Here is an 18,644-nt window from a genome sequence, read left to right as displayed (position 1 = left end):
TTTAAAAAAAAAATCAGAAAGCATGCTTTATTTTTCTAAAAAAAATAAAATGATTAAAAAATCTCTTAACTAATAAAACAGTATTAAATAACAAAATAAATTGATTGTGTCCATATATGAAAAAAAATTTTCAATTATTAAATTTAAAATTATATTAAAATAAATCAAGTACATCAATCATAATTTTATTTATTTCAATACCATTTTAAAATTTTAGTTTTTATATAAAATCTTATTTAAAAAACAGTGACTTTAGTAATCTTATTTTCTTAAGGTTGATTGAGATTTAGCCTTCCCAGGCAATAACTTTTAAAATAATTAAATGAAACTGTATTTTGCACGGGTTACTTTAGTAATTTGTAACTTATAATTTATAAACCATTCATATTTATAATATATACATTGTATTTAGTATGTATTATAAGATTTATTTTGTGAATTATTAAATTATTGTGTTATAAAAATTGTAATGCAATTAATTTATTTAAAATAACTATAGACTTTGAATTAATCCTAACTAAGTTGGTCAGAATTTGCAATTCAATAAGATTAAACATTATTTTTTTATTTTAGATAATTTATACACATAAAGTTTTATAACTCAAATAATTCAATGCGGATAATATATGATAAAATATTATTTATAATATAATTATTTAATTAGTAAAATATAACTTAATTATTAATACTAAATGTTAAATTTTAAATTTAAAAAATCCAACAAAAGACAAAAAAATAAAGGAAAAATCACTTTTTTTAAAAAAAAAAAAAAACACCAATTACAATCATCTAATAAAAAAAGAAAAATTTTAAATTCCTAATTACAATCATGTACATTGTATTCATATCAAGTATAAAAATATTTGGATTTCCATCCCATCACGTCTCTAGTTTCATAGTAACACTTCCATTGAAGCATCCAAGGAAGATTAACAATATGATGGTCAAATAAGTCTCGTCCAATATGAAGATTAATATTATTGAAGCATTTGACCTGACAAGTTCTAATTTCATTGTGGGTTTACTATTCACGTGATCATTTTGAAGGTGAGGCCTGGAGTATGAGGGACCATGTACTTGGAGGATAAAGCCACTTGCACCAGGAAATTTGGTGGAAATTGGTTTTATTGAAATAGTGCACAAAAAACATAGGTGTGCACGCCCAATCGAGCACCATGGGAAAAATCCGAAGGACGGAGTTAATCGAAACAAGCCCATTGATCAGTTCATTACCGAAACTAGGAGGATCTCTTCACGATTCCTTTTTGTAATGTGATTGGCTCGGTTTAACACTTAAATGTGTCGGGTTGGCTCTTTGGAGTGCTTTTGACTGTGTGTGGTGTATTAGAATCGCCTCCTTAATTTGTTTTTATTTTTTGGGAAAAGATTAACGGAAAAAACCTAGTGTTTGACTCCATTTTCAATTTGCCTTTTAGGATAAAATGCACTAGCCTCAAATCATTGGGTTCGGAGACTAGATTTTCGGGTTCTTTCGTATGAATCGGTAGTTTGGATTATAATCAAGAAATCAAAATTGTATTTTGCATGAATATCAGTTTATCGATGCATGAACATACTAATAATGCATGACAATTATAAAAAAAACATTAAAAGCATAATTAATTGAAAAGTATGTAATTCGGAGGGGAGCCCGACTCTAGTCTCATTTATCGAAGATTTTAAGTCGTGCGACACATTTTCCTAAGTCTCGACCGGTTAGTTCAGTCGAGAGCCCGCTACCTAGATTGAAATCTATTGGTATGCCTTCATACCTCGTTTGTATGAGGATCAAGGCGCACGAAGTTTTATCATCGATTATGATGGTAGAATTTTGCCATTCTTAGAATGGGCTTGAAGGGTGCCCGACAGACCAGGCTTACATCCACTGGGTGCCGAACGGACCAGGCATAAAAGATATTAGATGTTAGACGGACCGGGTGTGAACCCCTCCCCCGAAAACAGGCATATAATGAATATGACTAAGGGCAGAAATGCACGTGAATGTATGAGTCGCCACCTGGTTTAATTATTTTAGGGCAAACTAGGAAAAAACCCTAAGTTGACTCCGATTTTAATTAACCTAATTACTAGATTAATTATCCCAATGTTTAAAGCATGGTTCGCAAACCCGAGGTGGATCCCGAGACCATGTCATGCTGATGAACTAACCTATAAATGAATGCTTTTGCAGGGTGAATGAAATAATTGGACCAATTGAAATGTTTATATGATTTCGACTTGCCGCTCGTGGTTAAATCCCAAACGTACCTACGTACTTCCGTTTGAATGGAAGATCAAAGTCAACGTAGTTCGATAGGCCTTTTTGAAAGGGCTTTGAATGGGTATGCTTAATGCATGAGTATGTGTATGCTTTGTGCATTTTGTTTAGGCATTTTGCCAAAGAATTGATTGTTTTAGGCATTTGTTGCCAAAAGTGTTGATTTAAGGCTCTTTATTGCTAAAAATTGATGTTTGGGCTTATTATTGCCAAAAGATGTTTGATTTTAAGGCTTTTAGCCAAAATGAGTTGATTTAGGCAATTTGTTTGCCAAAAGATATTGATTGGGCGATTATCGCCAAAATTGATTAATTTTAAGGCTTTAAGCCAAAAGACTGATTTATTCAAGGCATTTTGTCAAAAATTGGTTTAAGCGATTTGTCGCCAAAAAAGGGTTAATCTTACTTTATAGGCAATTTGTTTGCCAAAAGTGATTAACTGAATTGCAATGTAGGCAATTGATTGCCAAGAAAAAATGTGTTTAATGAAGGCCATTTAGCCACAATTATTGATTAATTGGACTTAAGCCAGATTGTTCGAAATAAAGGCGATTAAACCGTAGTTATTAATTAACTAGGCTCTTTAGCCAATATTGTCGGATTTAAGCTTAACACCACGATTATTGATTAACCGGGCATTAAAGCTTAATCATTTTTAATTGAGGCAATTTATTTGTCAAATTGATGACGTGAATGCATTTATGCAGTTGTAGAGTTTAGGAGTAGAAGAGAAATATGCATGAAATGCTAAAATTAAGTAGACAGGGTTTCGTTATTACCTGAGTCAGTCGTCGGCCACTTCTTAGCTCCAGGTTAAGCTCCTCGTTAAGGGGAATATTAATTAATTCGATTTTAGTGACCAATTAGCAAAGCAAGAAAGCAATAATGTAGAAAAGCAGTAATCTAGAAAAGCAGTAAAGAATCGCAAGGAGCGTAGGGGAGAAGGAGCGTCCGTCAACACAGACTGAGTGAGTTGGAATGAAGACCCGGGGCTGCTTTTATAGGCAAAATCCGGGCTGGAGGGCGGCCGCTGCCGCCGGGGCCGGCGGCCAGAGTCGCCGGTTCCGGTGGCCGGCGGCCTCCGCCGCCGCGGCGGGCGGCAGGAACCGCCGTGTCCGGCGGCTACTGCCGCCGTGGCTGACAGGCGCGCAGGTTTTTTGTTCCGGAGGCTTTTCCGGGAGTTCCGGACCTCCAAAAAATATTCCGGGACTAGTTCTGCAATCCTCGTAATTTTCCAGACATTTCAAGTACCATATTGGCATACTTCTGGTAAACTTCCAAAATGGCCTTCGGTCCGGTCGGACTGTTTGCAATCCAGAAAAACTGGCTCTTTGAGCCTCAAAATTTGGGTATTCACACCGGGCTTGACAGATATTGAATGTCAGACGAACCAAGCTTGAATTGACAAAGGTTTGAGTTTAGTGATTATACCATACGTTTGGTCGGGGTTGTGAGGTCAGTTTTGCGCACCCGTGCGGCTTCGGAGTTCCACGATTCGCTTTCTCGATCGAGGAGATCGAGTCTTGCTCCAATAAAGCAAAGGATGGGCACAAGGACCCTAGTATAGTTTTTATTATACTGTTAATTAATGAATTATTAATTAATTCTTAAATTAATTAATTTGTAGCTTTAGTCTAAGATAGACCAAAGTGTGTGTAAAGTCGAAAGGATCGACGTTTGAGAACCAAGTTGGATTTTGACTCAACTAAGAAAAAAGAGCATAAATTGGACTTTTTAGCCTTAGAATCGCTTTTGATGGAGAGAGAGAGAGTTGTTGATGCTTGAGAACCATTCAATCAAGCAAAAGAGGTGAGAAAATGAGCAGGAAAAGTGCCTTTTTATAGGTAAAGGGAGGTGCCAGGCATGTAAACGGCGGTACCAACCACCTCCAAATCGGTATCGGCCACCGACCTAGTGGTACCGGCCTGCCCTCCTCTGGTAGCCATGGTCAGTACCGATCTGGAGGTGGTCGGTACCATTTTGGGGGTCCTCGGTACCATTCTAGGGGTCCTTGGTACCTATGCCGTTTGGTTTGATTTTTCACGCTGTTTTGCTTCCGAATGTCGGTTCGAGGCCCAAATGACATCCGATTGAGTTGATTCTTAATGCGTTGGACTCGTGACAAAATTTTTTATTTCTCGATATTATGGGTGGGGCCCATGATCTGAATGTGAAATAAATTTTAAATTTTTTTAATTATATTCTTCGACGCGTCCCCTTACTAAGAATTTCTGTTAAGGAAGATATAGTCACGAATAATAATGACGCAATGCAAAGGTCAACCACATAAACGTTGATATTGTTGTTTCAATTTGTTTTTTTGTTTTTCCTTGCATTTTGATATTTCTTTGGTTGTAGTAAAATCACGTGGATGATTGTGTTAGCAACATTGATGGGTACTGTTAGTTGATTCTTAATGCGTTAGACTCGTGAAAAAATTCTCTATTTCTCGATATTATGGGTGGGGCCCATGATTCCTTGGATCAGGCCTGTTATGCCTTTGACCCTAAGATGAAGCTATCTTTGATTTGTGAACCTTCCACTTCTGGAAGTTGGTTCGAGGTCCGATAATGTCCGATTGAGCTAATTCTTGATGTGTTGGAACCATGACAAGATTTTCTACATCTCGAAATCATGGGTGGGGCCCATGGTGCCTTAGGTACGGCCTATTATGCCTTGGAACCCAGAAACAGGCATTTCTCATGCCCGGGTGCTGAAATCATGGTCAATAACAGGTACTAGGTTTTGAACGTGCGGCTAAACCTACAAAAATACTCTGACCTATGCAACTTGTTACAATAACACTCTAAATTGACTTTCATCCTCCAAGCACCCCAACTTAGAAATTTAGAAATATTGTCATCCTAAATTCAAAATCAGTTAGGATTTATAATAAAATAATATAAAAATGGGTCCCTCCAAATTAACTTTGGTTAACTTAACCCAAGCCCTCCTAAAAACACAAAAAAGCTCGGTTGTGATCTTCACCAAAACCCCTGATTTCTCTCTCCCCCTCTCCATCGTTCCCCTTCTTTCATCTCTTTGTGTGGGCAATGATTTGCGTTTCCTTTCTTGTATCATCTAATTAATATTTGTTTATTCTGAAGCTTTTGTTTTTTCTTTTCAAAAATTTTCCCATGTGTTGTTTCTTTTTTCATTCTTCTTCATTTTGCTTGCTCAGTGTTGTAATGGGTTTTGCTTCAGGTGGTTCAACTGCTTGAGTTAATAATATTTAAAGATGGGTATAACTTTTTGTGAACCTTCCTTTTATCCCCAGAATTGTTGCAATTAGTCAAATGGCTCAAATCAATTCTCGTAGTATGAATGAGAAATGGTTGAAAAATGTGATGTAGATATACTATTTATATGACTTATCTAAGATGGTGGTTGTCAACAAAAGGAGTATCCTAGAGCATCCTACAATTAGAAACATGTTGAGAAAGGAACTCACGTTTGAGTATTGCATGCACTTGAGTCCTTAGTGACTTTTGGTTGCACCTTAATTATCATTTGGGAAACAATGGTTGTTCACCATTGGCACGCTATTGGCACCCTTGAGTGGATGATCCCTGATGAAATAGTATCACCTTTACTGTCTTCCAAATTTATGTCTTTATTATGTTTTTTCCATTTTAATATATTTTCTACCATCCAACTTCAAATGTCTTTCACAAACTTCGGCAGAAGCCTACTTATGCAGAATTTTTCCGTTGTGTGAATTTTGTTTGTTCTAAGACGTGTTTGATTGCACAATATGTTGGCACATTTGTCTGATTCAGCTGGTATACTTGAAACACTGAAAATTTGGTTTGAACTCATTATAAAATTATATCTGACAGTGCATCTGGAATAGAAGAGATTAATCCATATAGCCGACCTCAATTAGCTTAGAATGAAAGATTTAGTTATTATTCAAAAAAGGTTTTCCAATATATTTCTCATAGTTAAGTTATTTTTCGCAAACTGGAGCCTCTTAGACATTCATAAGTTTAAATATTTCCAAGTTGGAGATTTATCAAAATGGGGAATCATCAAGGCTAAAATTATATTTTGCTTTTCAAGAATTGACCATATCGAAGCAGAGACTACTTGCTAAGTCAGACCACATAGTATTAGGATTCCTTTCATAACATTAAGATCTTAAACTTGCAAGCATGAAGGCAAATAAAAATCAATAGATTGTCAATATTTTATTTCTATGTTTGACTTGCTAAATAAGAGATTTGTTTGCAATTCAGGTAGGAGAACACACGGAAACAGAACTTGAAGATGGGAAACTCAGGATTGAGGATGCAAAAAATGCAACATATGCTGCCATGGATGAAGGGATAGTACCTGGTGGCGGCGTTGCATACGTACATCTCTCAAAGCATATTTCCACCATACAGGAATCTATGGAAGATCAAGATGAGCAGATTGGTGCTGATATTGTAGCAAAGGTGTGTACTTATTTTCTTTTAGTCCTCGTTTATAGTTTATTTGTTTTTTAATTGAATTGCAAGTAATGATTTTATTGATAACAATGAAGGATTCTCTAGGGTATAATATGCATCTACGATTTTCCACTCTTTGATTCTAGATAGACGTGCTTTTGTGGTACTTTCTTTTTTCACATCTGCTTTTGCATTTCAAAATTATCTTCAGGTGTGAAATATCATATATGCAGACAAAGTAGTTTTATTTCAAAAACTGGTGCTATATAATGCATCTATGAAGTGTGAATGTGTGTTATATGTGAAATGTGCCAAAGTCCTTTTCATGGTTCATGGAAGCTTTGCAATTACTAATAGAGCAAGACGCTCTGCTGAAAGATGGCTGGAAATGCAGTTTTTGGCCCTGACAAGTTCTAGAGTAGGAGATGCTTCCCTATATTTAACAGTCTCAGTTGCAAAATGTGCCAAAATTTTTTATCTGTTGAACTGTTTGTATGACTTAAAATAGCTCTAAATAATTATTTGATGGAAATTCCTTCACTTCTGCTAGTATCATTGAGGCTTTTTTTTTTTTTTTTGTATATTGGAATTTAAGATGAGCTGCACAATGGAAGGTAGCTCCCTTTTATGTCCACTCTATTTAGGATTTGAACTTGAGACCTGATGAAAATCTCCTGATGCAAGTATCTTTATGATCCTGTTTTCAGGCACTTCTTGCACCTGCAAAAACAATTGCGACAAATGCTGGGTTTGATGGAGAACTTGTGGTGGAGAAAATTCGATGTTCTGATTGGAGAATAGGTTTCAATGCAATGACAGGAGAATATGAAAATCTTTTGGATGCAGGAGTGGTCGATCCTTGTAGGGTTTCACGGTGTGCGCTTCAGAGTGCTACCTCAATTGCTGGATTAGTTCTAACAACTCAAGCTATATTGGTCGAAAAAGTAAAGAAGCCCAAGCCTCTTGTTCCTCAGGTTCCTGGAATCACACCCTAAGGAAAACAACCAAATAGTTAATTGGAAAGCCTCGAATGGGATGGAAGAAACTGTATGCTGTGGTTTGAAACGAATCTTGCAGGCTTGGGCACACGAATTTGGACTAAATTAGAGTATGACAGAAGCTTTTCTTGCAGAAGCCTTCTCAAGGCACGGAATTAGTAGATGGTTTTGGGCCTCTAATTGAGATATTGCCATATTTGGTGAAAAGATTTTGTACTTAGGGTAGTTCTAAACGTATGTTGCTAGAATTGCTTACAACAAAGTGAGTGAGGTAGAGCTACTAGGTAAATCCTGCAGTGCATGATCTCTGCTGCGACTCGCTACTTTGAAGATTTTTTCTTTTGTCCATCTTCCCCTCCATTCTGAACTCCCTAAAAGCTTGCACCTGTAGTGTTGGTTGTGGTTTTTTGGTAAGTATAGATGAAGTGATGCTATTTTGTAATCTGATTTGTGAAATACCTTCAATTTTGTGGTAATGTTAGCGTCAGCCAAATTAACTATAAAACCGAAAGAAGTCATAAAATCAAATAAATAAATAAATAAAACAAATAAATAAATAAATAAATAATGTAAAAAAAATGCTTAATTTATACTTTCATCTATTTTCCAAAAAAATATGAAAACCTGTGTTTTTCGTCACTATAAACACTTTCAAGGGAATATGCTCACTTTTTAGATGAAATGGCATGATAGTAAGATAAATTAAATTAAATTAAGCTGTGTATTTATTTTTGAATTTTTGAATTAAAAATTCACTTTTTAGACTACATGATATGATATTAAAATAAATTAAGAATAAGTTAAGGACATTCGATATTTTTCAAACATAGAAGGATTTAAATTAATTTGCGAACAAAATTATAGTTTACCTCTACTTAAAATACCACCTTACTCTCATAAAGACAATTTGTATTACTATTGCCATAACAGAAACAAGTATTGTTATTCGGAATTATAATGTGTTCGTGTTGGAATTAATATTATTCTTATTTTTTAGTCATTATAAATTTTCTAATTCTTTAATCTCTTTTCTTAATATTTCTTTTTTCTTTTATAATTTTTTTTTATCTATATAGATTGTGTACAATAACACGATGTATTAAGTTCTAAATCTAAATTATCAACAAAAATAGAATATATTAAATTTTAAATCTAAGAGACTTTTTTTTATCTCTTTCTTTAAATGCAAAACATCTCCTATCTCTTTGGTTTCTCTATTTGTCGTTCAACTCTTTCTTTCCCTAAATGATTCTCTCTCTCTCTCTCTCTCTCTCTCTCTCTCTCTCTAGACTCTACCCTTTTGCTTTTAAGCCGAATCTCGAGCAGAAAGCATGAACAAAAAGTGACTCTTTTTTCCAAATAGGTAATAGTTAATCTTTGAGCTAATTGTCCAAAACTTTTGATATGAATCACCTACCTAGCCATCTTTGTTTTGGGGATTGAAATCATTAGAGATAGGTTTAGAAAAATTTTTGGACTTTCACAGAGGTCTTACATAGATAGAGTACTCAAACGTGTCAATAAGAAGAATTATAAGCTTTGGCATGTGCCAATGACAAAAGGAGACAAGTCTAGTAAGAATCGATGTCCCAAGAATGGAATTGAGAAGCAATCTATGGTTAATATCCCTTATTCTAGTTCACTGGGAAGTTTAACAAATGCACAGGTATGCACTAGATCTGATATTTCTTATCTTGAGGGTGTGCTTGGTAGATATATGTCTAATCCTAGTTGGGAGCATTGGGTGGTTGCTAAGAAATTAATGCGGTATTTGATGTTAGGATTAATTGAAAATAATATTATTAAAATATTTTGAGATTTCAATTTTATTTAGTGCAGATTTTCTGCATAGAATTTGATATTTTTGTTATTAGGATTGATGATTTTTAGGAGTATTTTTAGGTCTTATTTGATTCACTTGTAAGCCTATAAATAGGTATATTCTTTTGTTAATTCAATGAAGTGCAAAACATTATTAATCATCTTGTGCATTTCCATTCTTCCTTCCCTAAAAATCTCAACATTGTATCAAAGCAAGAAACTTTTTTTTGAGTATTGGAGAGATGTGCTCCAAGAGAATATCGGAGAGATGTGCTCCAAAATAAAGAAAGTGATGAGAGGTGCATCAATATTTAAAGAGAAGTGCTTCAAAAAAAAAAAAAATTCATTTGCTAGTTTGATGAGAAGTGCATCAAAATGATGAGTTGGAGAGAGTGCTTCAACAAAGTTAATTGAAGAGAGGTGCTTCAAACGCTAGATTAAAAATTTTAATTGTTAATTATTGTAATAAAAAATATTATGTTTGAATTAAGAGAGAATGTTAGGATTAATTCAAAATAATATTAATAAAACTATTTTGAGATTTCAATTTTATTTAGTGCAGATTTTCTGCATAGAATTTGATATTTTTGTTATTAGGATTAATGATTTTTAGGAGTATTTTTAGGTCTTATTTGATTCACTTGTAAGCCTATAAATAGGCATATTCTTTTGTTAATTCAATGAAATTCAAAACATTATTAATCATCTTGTGCATTTCCATTCTTCCTTCCCTAAAAATCTCAACATTTGAAGCATACTAGAGATTATATGCTTGTCCATTGGCAATTTAAAGAACTTGAGGTGATGGTTACTCCAATTCATATTTTGCTAGTTGTGTAGATGATATGAAATCCACTTCAGAGTTCATTTTCATGTTAGCTGGTGGGGCTATATCTTTAAAGCGTTAAACAGTCTCTTATAGCTTCATCTATTATCATGCTGAGTATATTGCATGTTATGGTGACAACAACTCATTCTATTTGGCTAAAGAATTTTATTGCTGGGCTCATGGTAATGGATTCTATTTTTAAGCCAATGAAAATATATTGTGATAGCATGACAACTGTGTGTTTCTCTAACAATAATAAACGCTCCAGTGGCTCTAAGATATTTGAATAAATTTTCTCACTGTTCAAGAGATGGTAAAGAATAAAGAGATAGATTTAGAACAGATTTCAACTAGAGACATGCTGATAGATTCTGTGACTAAGGCAACTTCTCATGAGACTTTTAAAATTCATGTGATGAATATGGTATAATTGAGTCTTTCGTTGTTCTTGATTAGCAAGATTTTATTTTGGTTGTAACCATTGCTTTGTTATATGATTCCTTTCATAATAACAAATTTATATCCTATTTTAGGATATTGTTGCTTGATATAATTATTAATGATCATAATTATGAAATTTATATATGTTTATAAAATGTTGCATATAATAATTTGATTTCTGCAGATTTTAGAAAGTCTTAAGTTGTACTTAAGCATGACTGTTTGTCAAGCTTCTTGGTGAATCATAAATGGAGTCTCGTGAGAGACTGAAAGCAGGATAAAGTTGAAATTATCATATTTTGATCACATGATGGTGCTAATTTTCACACCACATTAAAACACATGTAGTTCATGTAAATAAATAAATTAGTTTTGTAATTATAGATTATCTTGTATCTGTAGTTGATACAAAGATCGCCATATTTCGACATTAGTTGTTTATTGGATAGAACTGTGATGCTTGGAGCATTCTTTTGGATTATGATGTTCTTTTTTTAAATGAGCGGCCACATAAAAGTTTTCTTGTTTGCTAACCCAAGAGTCGTTTTCTAAATAAAATTTTTATTATAAAATTAACAATCAAATAGGGCCCAAGTGGGGGAATGTTAGAAATTTATTTATTTGGGCTTATTGATTGTGTTTTATTTGATTTTATAAAATATTTGGGTTAACCTTTATAATCCAAAAGGTCTAAATTTAAAAGGAGTGATCATTAAGTATTGATGAGCTTGTTAAATGTGTTTGGCTTAAGTGTGGTTAAATCCTAACTTGGATTAGGATTGTATATTCTATTAGAATTAATGATGGGAGATCTTAATAGTTTTTATAGAGGTTATGTCCTCTCTCCCTAATCTATCTCGTCAAAACATAAAAATTATTCCATCTACTGGGTGTTTATAGACATAGAGTGGAAGTACCTAACCGTCCACGGACAATTGTGCATGCTGTTTCTATTTGGTTCAACATAGCATTTGGGATCAAGATGGTATTAATGGAAGCAGACAAGAGAATTTGAAAGTTATTCTATTTTTTATAATTTCAATTTATATGTGAGTATTTTGGACACTTAAACTCTAACATGTCCTATATAGATTAGAAGTCTATATTCTTGATTAGTGAGAAGCCTTTCTAATTTGTGCAAGAGTCTATTTTCCTAATTAAGGTACCACTCATGTGCCTATGCAAATGTGGCTTCTCATTAATAAGTATGACCCTCATATTTTTCTCTCTACATTTCTCCCAATTTTTTTATTATTTTATAAGAATTTTTTATTTTTTGTAGTTACAACTTCAAATTTTTCTAAATATGCACCATAAAATGTCAAATCTCAACCTCAATCAATTGCTAAAAGGGAAAAAAAAAAAAAACCAAAATAATGTTGAAGCACCTACTAAATGCTAAACATTCACCTTGATTTTTCTTTTTTACACAACATAAACCCAAAAGGTAATAACATCCACAAAAAAGAAACTAAACCAAACAAAATTAAGCTTATGGTTTTAACTTGTGAATCAAAATTAAACATAGTTTTTTTGACTTTTGAGGCATAAATCAATGTATGATTGTATCATACACTTCAGATACAATAGTAGGAAATAGAAAATAGGTAAACTCCTCTTGTAAGATCATATTTGCACATGATCTATGAACACCGATGTAATGCTACTTTTCATCAATTCTCCTGTGTGAGTATATTCATCCCCGTCCTTGTATAAGTAGTCTATAACACGTGCAAGATTAACTACACGTGTAAGAATAGGCATTGGTACTTCAGTGGGTTTAAGACATGCCTCGTTAATGTCCTTCCAAGCACTAACTATTTGTTTATTGAACTCATCTCGTGTTGCTTCTTCTGATACTCCATTTTGCTTCATGTAGCACTCAACAGCAGAGGCAACATGTCCTCTTGCTTGCTCAAACTGCAAAAATCCAAGACAATTTACCATTTACCATATATCGTTTACAAGAACCAATAAAATTTTGAAATCCAAGATAATATATATATATATTTTTCAATAGTAGGTTGAATCTCTAAAATGAACATTAATTGTCTATTTGAATTAATAGTCAACATAGTTCATTAAAATTAAAATTGATATAACATGATTGGATTGATTTAATTTGATTCGGTTGTTAAAATATTTAATTTGATTTTTGATTTTAATAGAAAAGATTAATTTTTTTCCAATTCAGTTCGATTTTCATTAAATCCAAAAAAACAATCTTGAATTCGCCTAAAAATTAGCTAAGAATTTAACTGAACTGATAAAATTTAACTAGTTTGCTTTAACTCTCTGCGCTAATCAGTTAAATTTGATTTTATCTTAAAAATTTTGGTTTATTCAATTTATAATAATTTAATTTAGTTTGAACCAAATTATCGAGTATAATTATGAACTTTGACAATAAAAATCTTATGGAACCATTAATTTTAAAATTGATCTTATAATATCTTGAACTTCACTTTTTATATAATTTCAACCCTTGCTATATTAGCAATAATAATTTTTATGGTTTTTCACTTTTATATGCAAAATACGATATGTGGTTAATACAATTTTTAGAATAATAATTTTCACATTAAATAACTATATGTTTAATGATCTAATTTTACACGTTAAGGTGCTTAATAGTCAATTAAAGTGTTTACTAAGTATAATTTTATAAGTTAAAGAGTTCAATAGATCAAATAAAAATTAAGAGCGATACAAAATTTTTTATAAAAAGGTATAAAGGTAAATTTATTTATTGAGCAAAGTGTATAAGCGCATACCTCATGAGAAACAATGTCATCCATGAGCCTGCAAATAACAGATGCAGCTCTAACAATTTTAGGGCCATTAGAAGACCAGTCAAACACATCCTTTGTTGAAATATCTCCCATGCCAATAAAAGATGTGGTTGTAAGAAGAGAGTAACCACAAGTTACTAGAGCGATGCTCATGTACTCATCCATTGTTGGTATATAATCTTTATTCATCCAATTGGCTTCAACTAAGTAGGCTTGGACTAATTTCTTCATCTAGGGAATAAAGAATCAAATGAACACATAATAATCATTTCAAAAATAAAAATGCCAAATAACGATAATATTGATTGGAATTCTACAATTTATTTCAGTTTGATTTTTTTTAAATACGGTTCGGTTTTGGATTTGATAGAAAAATTAAATTTTGTTAGATTATTATATAAAATTTAAAATCTTAAAAATCTTAATTTCCATCCAAATGGATTTGATTTGAAAAAAATTAAATTTGAAAAGTATTGAAACTAAATGATTTGGTTCAATTCTATTTTATAAACAATTCAATTCAATTTGATTTTTTTATATAAAAAATTATTTTATTTAATTTATATTAATTTGATTCAATTTTAACTAAACCAATTGAATGTTCATCACTAAAAATTGAGGCATTAAGGGAAGTACTTCATCTTTGGCATAGTGAATGTAGGAAGAACTTCCTTGCTCGGATAACTCTCTCTCCATTTCGTCATAAATATCTAAAAGTGCCATGTAACACAATTTCATGTACTCTGGGAGTTGATCCATGCAAGCAATGTCCCACCTAAAAGATGATTTCAGAAAGTTAGGTTCTATAATGATCTTGACTTAACCCAAAATCAGGGGCCAAGCCACAACATACATACCGAGTAAATTCACCCATTCAACTTTTAAAAAAATATTTATAAAATATGATTAAATTGATAAAAAAAATATTAAGTAAGAAATTTTAGAATATTTAATCTAATTAATCCTACTAAAAATCAAATTAAATAATGACCCACTGAAAAATATTTCTAGCTCCGCGCCACTATCCAAAATAAACTTTGAACATATAGATGATACACATGAGCCAAACCTTTGAATTGCACTGGTAAAGATTATAAGTTCTTCAAGTGTACCATATGCATCGTAAATATCATCTATAACTGATGATATTGCAATTACTTTGGTTAAAAACCTTCTGGCAAGACTATATTGGGACTCAAAGTACACTCCTATTATCCAGAAGTAGCCCTCTACCACTCTGTCGCGTATAAAGGGCAGCTTTGTAGTGAAGTCTAAATCTTTCCACCACCTGAAATAACATAATAGAAAAGACAATTTATTAAAGTCAAAGGTTCACAATAAATTTTTAGGAATTTTCTCAAATTGTTGTTCATACTTCTCTATCAAAAGATTTTCTATATCTGAAAAAAAAGTTCAAGAAAATTTTATATATATATATATATATATATATATATATATACTGCCGAAAGAAAATTTATGTTGTTTGTACTAATAAAAAACCGTAGAATAATGTGTTTTGTACAAAAGTGAATTTTGACTTAGATATTCAGTCTCACTCCATATGTGATGGATCATGGGGAGTCATAGTTCAAGGACAAAAAAAATAAAATTAGATTAAAAGACTGATTTTATTTCTACGTTTTTGATTTCTAAAATTTTAAATTAAAAAAATTAATTTTCTGATTAAGATCAAAACCACCAAAATAAACCAATCCATTTGTTTTGGTCGATTTTATAAATTAATGTCCATGCTTATCCAATCACATTTTACATGGGCCTTATAAATCCTTATTTGAGAGGACCATCACGTATATTGCCCAGGGAAAATACTTACTTGGATTCATGTCACAGTAGACCAAACACGTGGTCTGGGTGGGTCTCACTTGCGTGGTGGTCTACAGGGAGAAAATCTTAAATAGATTTAATCTACCACGTCAGCTATAGACTCATTTAATGAAATAAAACTACATCAACAGCTTTTTTTTTTCTAACTTATTTAATGTTAATTCATTTATGTTTTCCGTTTGATTAAATATAAAAAACCTAGTTGTCTTGGTTTAGAAGTTAGCGAGTCTGTCTAAAACTTTCTTCTAAAAAATAATAAAAAGGTTGAAACAGAGAGAACCTACTTTGAGATATATCTCAACTCCTCCCGATGCATCTTTTGCAAGACGTTAAAATCCAACTTTGCAAAGGTCAGTAGTACTTCATTGTGGGAAGCATCTTCTTGGTACATGGAGATATAATGCTTTGACTCCAGCCTTTGCAAGCCCTTGCGTATTGGTTGCTTTAATGCACGACTTACTTGTGCAGCAAACGGAAATCGCGTATTGGAATTAGCTATGGACTTAAGATGAACTGTAGAAAAGGCAAGCGCTTCCTCTAGTATATCTTCTCCATGGACTCTGAGATACGCAGCTTCATATAAGCTTAATATTCCTTGTATATCATTCTTAAGTGTTTCATTAAAGTGCCCATTGCTATCCCTGAACTTGTTAAACACATCTGTTTCATGATACAACATAAGCAATATGTTAATTATTAATAACAGTAGGAACACAATAGGAACTATGGATGATATGCTAATGATTAAAATTTAGGATTTAAATCAAAGTTAGAGATTAGAGGCTTTGTATCTAAATTATTATTATTATTATTATTGTGATAAATGCTCTTTAGTATGAGATTATTCCGTGATAGCCTCCTGTTTTTTAATTTCACGAATCAAACCTCTAACTTTATATAGATCTTCTACTGAACTCAAATGTATCTCATCACTTGAGCCACTCTTTATGAATCCTTAAATCTACTAATACCACAGATACATGAAAACGGCTAGATGTCATCCTCAATAAAATTTTAAAATTTATTTTTAATATATTAGATAAGGGGTTTTGTTATAGCCTCCCATATTTGGCACTCTAAAATATGATAATAAATTTAGGTTGTATGTATCTATACAAATATACTTCTAGATTGAGTTACTAATTAAAAAGAAGATAAAGTTAAGTATATACTTCTATCCAGATTTGCGTTACATATTAAAACCTTCTATACACAACAAACAAGTAGAGAAGAACATACCACAAGAGACATTGAAACCCTGTTGTCTAAGTAATCGAAAGCGTAGAGCAGCACTGTGAAGGTCATTATAATTATCTGTAGAGCAATGAATACGGAGCAATGCTTCCTCAATCTCATTTTCAAAATGGTAAGCCACACCTAAGCGTTGGATCGAATCAATAAGATTCAAATCCTCTGAGGATTCATGAGTCGATGCAATTATCATCCTTTTCACTTCCTCCTTTAATCTCTGAACTTGTTCTTCCATATCATTGTTGATATTCTATGCAAACAAATAAAAGAGAATCAAAATTTGGTGCATTAGAAGTCTCTCAAAACTTCTTCTGAACAAGTAAAAACATTTAAAAGAACTACAAGGGAGCAGTGAGAGTGTACGACACTAAATTGTAGGTAGCAATGGAGCACACTAAATTTTTTTGGTCGGGTCTTCATGACAAATGCCCTATTGCCCCCACTGTATATCCATGCTTAGATTTGGACCTCAATCGACGACAAACAACAACAATTAAACCTTGGTCCCAAACTAGTTGGAGTCGATTATATGAATCTTTTATTTCAAACATGTGCTCTTATTAAAGGTTAAATCATTAAAAAAACCCCAAACTTCGCTGGTAGTTTTAATTATACCTTTCCAATTTTCTTTTCTAGTACTCTGAATTCCTAACTTTAGTTATAATAGCACTCTAATATTAAATTATACCGAATTTCCACTTTTAGAGAGCCATTACTTGTTATCAATATTATATAAATAAATAAAAATATTTTATTTTTAAGATGAATATATTATTTATATATATAAATAAATATAAATATTTATTTATTTATAAGCATTAGTGGTAGGGAAGGAGTCTAATTTGGGGAGAAGGTTGTATTAGGGTGCTAAAATGAGTTGGTTAACCCGACCATAAAAAGAGTGTGGGCCTCATGAAAATAATACTTTATTCATAAAATTGGGTACAATTTGAGATTAAAGTGCTATTGTAATTAAACTTCAAATTCAGAGAATTAGTAGATGAAAGTTAGATTTAAGGTACAATTACAATTACATGCAAAGTTTGAAGTTTGCTCAATGATTCGCCCCTTATTAAATTAATATCAATGTGAAGTAATATGTTTTGTGAAAAAATTTTTGAAGGGAAATTTTACGGTCATTTGATATATTATTTTATTATATTCATAGCAATATCCTCACTGATATACAAACAATAACTTTCCTTTAAAGAATTCTTCGCTGGCTTCTTTCCTTTTTTAGCACCATCCACTGCTAAAGTATCATATCAAGTAGTTATAACAAAAATACACAAAAATATAGCCAATATATATACAAATTTGTTATAGATATAAAGACTATCAAAATAGTAAAAGTAAACACACAGAAAAACAAACAAAAATGAAGTAATGCTATTCATAAGTAGAAATAAGCTTTACCGTGAATTCAGAGTCATACGAAAGGAAACGATCTCCCCAAATGTCCGGGGAAAAATTTGCCGTGTGCCGAGTAGTATTGGAACTGGTATTTTGGGTTAAAGGAGGAGCTGCTAAAGCTTGAGCAGACATTTTAATTTGCTTATGCCGAAAACGAAACACATCTGCTAACCATCTTATACTAGCCCAAAAACTACTGTAGAGAATTAAAGTAAATTAACTTGTGGTCCTGTAATAACTAATAAGCGACGGATTTCTAATAACTTGTGGTCCTTTTTCATATTACGTCATTTCTTACCACAAGATTTACAAGAACATATATGCACATGTTAATAATGACTAATTAGAATTGTTGTAGGCATGGATGGCAATTTAACCCCATCGGATCGATACCCGATCCTATTTAACGGGGTTTGGAAACTGAATAAACGGACTTAAGATGGATTTGAATAATATTTTTATTACCTGTATCAAGTTCAGGTTCAAGAATGCGAGTACTCATTACTCGTTTAATAAATATTTAAAAAATATTTAAAATAAAAAA

General features: G+C 32.3%; 2 protein-coding genes across 2 annotated transcripts; one reads left to right on the top strand and one right to left on the bottom strand.

Moving 5' to 3' along the window:
* Positions 1-4,911: 4,911 nt before the first annotated feature.
* Positions 4,912-7,889, top strand: LOC149493195 (chaperonin 60 subunit alpha 2, chloroplastic-like). The gene is made up of 4 exons (XM_089715438.1): positions 4,912-5,012; positions 5,555-5,621; positions 6,516-6,716; positions 7,418-7,889. The coding sequence occupies exons 1-4, from the start codon at positions 4,912-4,914 to the stop codon at positions 7,703-7,705; spliced, it is 657 nt and encodes a 218-aa protein (XP_089571564.1). The 3' UTR covers positions 7,706-7,889.
* Positions 7,890-12,271: 4,382 nt separating this feature from the next.
* LOC119369584 (putative terpene synthase 2) lies at positions 12,272-18,263 on the bottom strand. Its single transcript, XM_089715697.1, has 7 exons — positions 18,104-18,263; positions 16,676-16,937; positions 15,721-16,096; positions 14,661-14,879; positions 14,228-14,366; positions 13,574-13,822; positions 12,272-12,719 (listed from the first exon to the last, which is right to left on the bottom strand). Exons 1-7 carry the CDS (start codon positions 18,230-18,232, stop codon positions 12,426-12,428), a joined length of 1,668 nt encoding a protein of 555 aa, XP_089571823.1. The 5' UTR covers positions 18,233-18,263; the 3' UTR covers positions 12,272-12,425.
* Positions 18,264-18,644: the final 381 nt, after the last annotated feature.

Source organism: Jatropha curcas, chromosome 10, assembly GCF_041381405.1.
Source record: "Jatropha curcas cultivar XTBG-Jc1 chromosome 10, XTBG_Jcur_1.0, whole genome shotgun sequence".
In the NCBI taxonomy this organism is placed as follows: Eukaryota; Viridiplantae; Streptophyta; class Magnoliopsida; order Malpighiales; family Euphorbiaceae; genus Jatropha; species Jatropha curcas.
This window is presented reverse-complemented; position numbering and strand designations above follow the sequence as displayed.

Bases quoted from the DNA above. Each gene is read 5' to 3' on its own strand.
- LOC149493195 (XM_089715438.1), top strand. From the start codon at position 4,912: ATGGGTGGGGCCCATGGTGCCTTAGGTACGGCCTATTATGCCTTGGAA. The intron at 5,622-6,515 runs GTGATGTAGATA...TTTGCAATTCAG, and splicing joins ATGAGAAATGGTTGAAAAAT to GTAGGAGAACACACGGAAAC. The intron at 6,717-7,417 runs GTGTGTACTTAT...TCCTGTTTTCAG, and splicing joins GTGCTGATATTGTAGCAAAG to GCACTTCTTGCACCTGCAAA.
- LOC119369584 (XM_089715697.1), bottom strand. From the start codon at position 18,232: ATGTCTGCTCAAGCTTTAGCAGCTCCTCCTTTAACCCAAAATACCAGT. The intron at 16,097-16,675 runs GTATGTTCTTCT...ATCATGAAACAG, and splicing joins GGGTTTCAATGTCTCTTGTG to ATGTGTTTAACAAGTTCAGG. The intron at 12,720-13,573 runs GTATGCGCTTAT...GGATTTTTGCAG, and splicing joins ATGACATTGTTTCTCATGAG to TTTGAGCAAGCAAGAGGACA.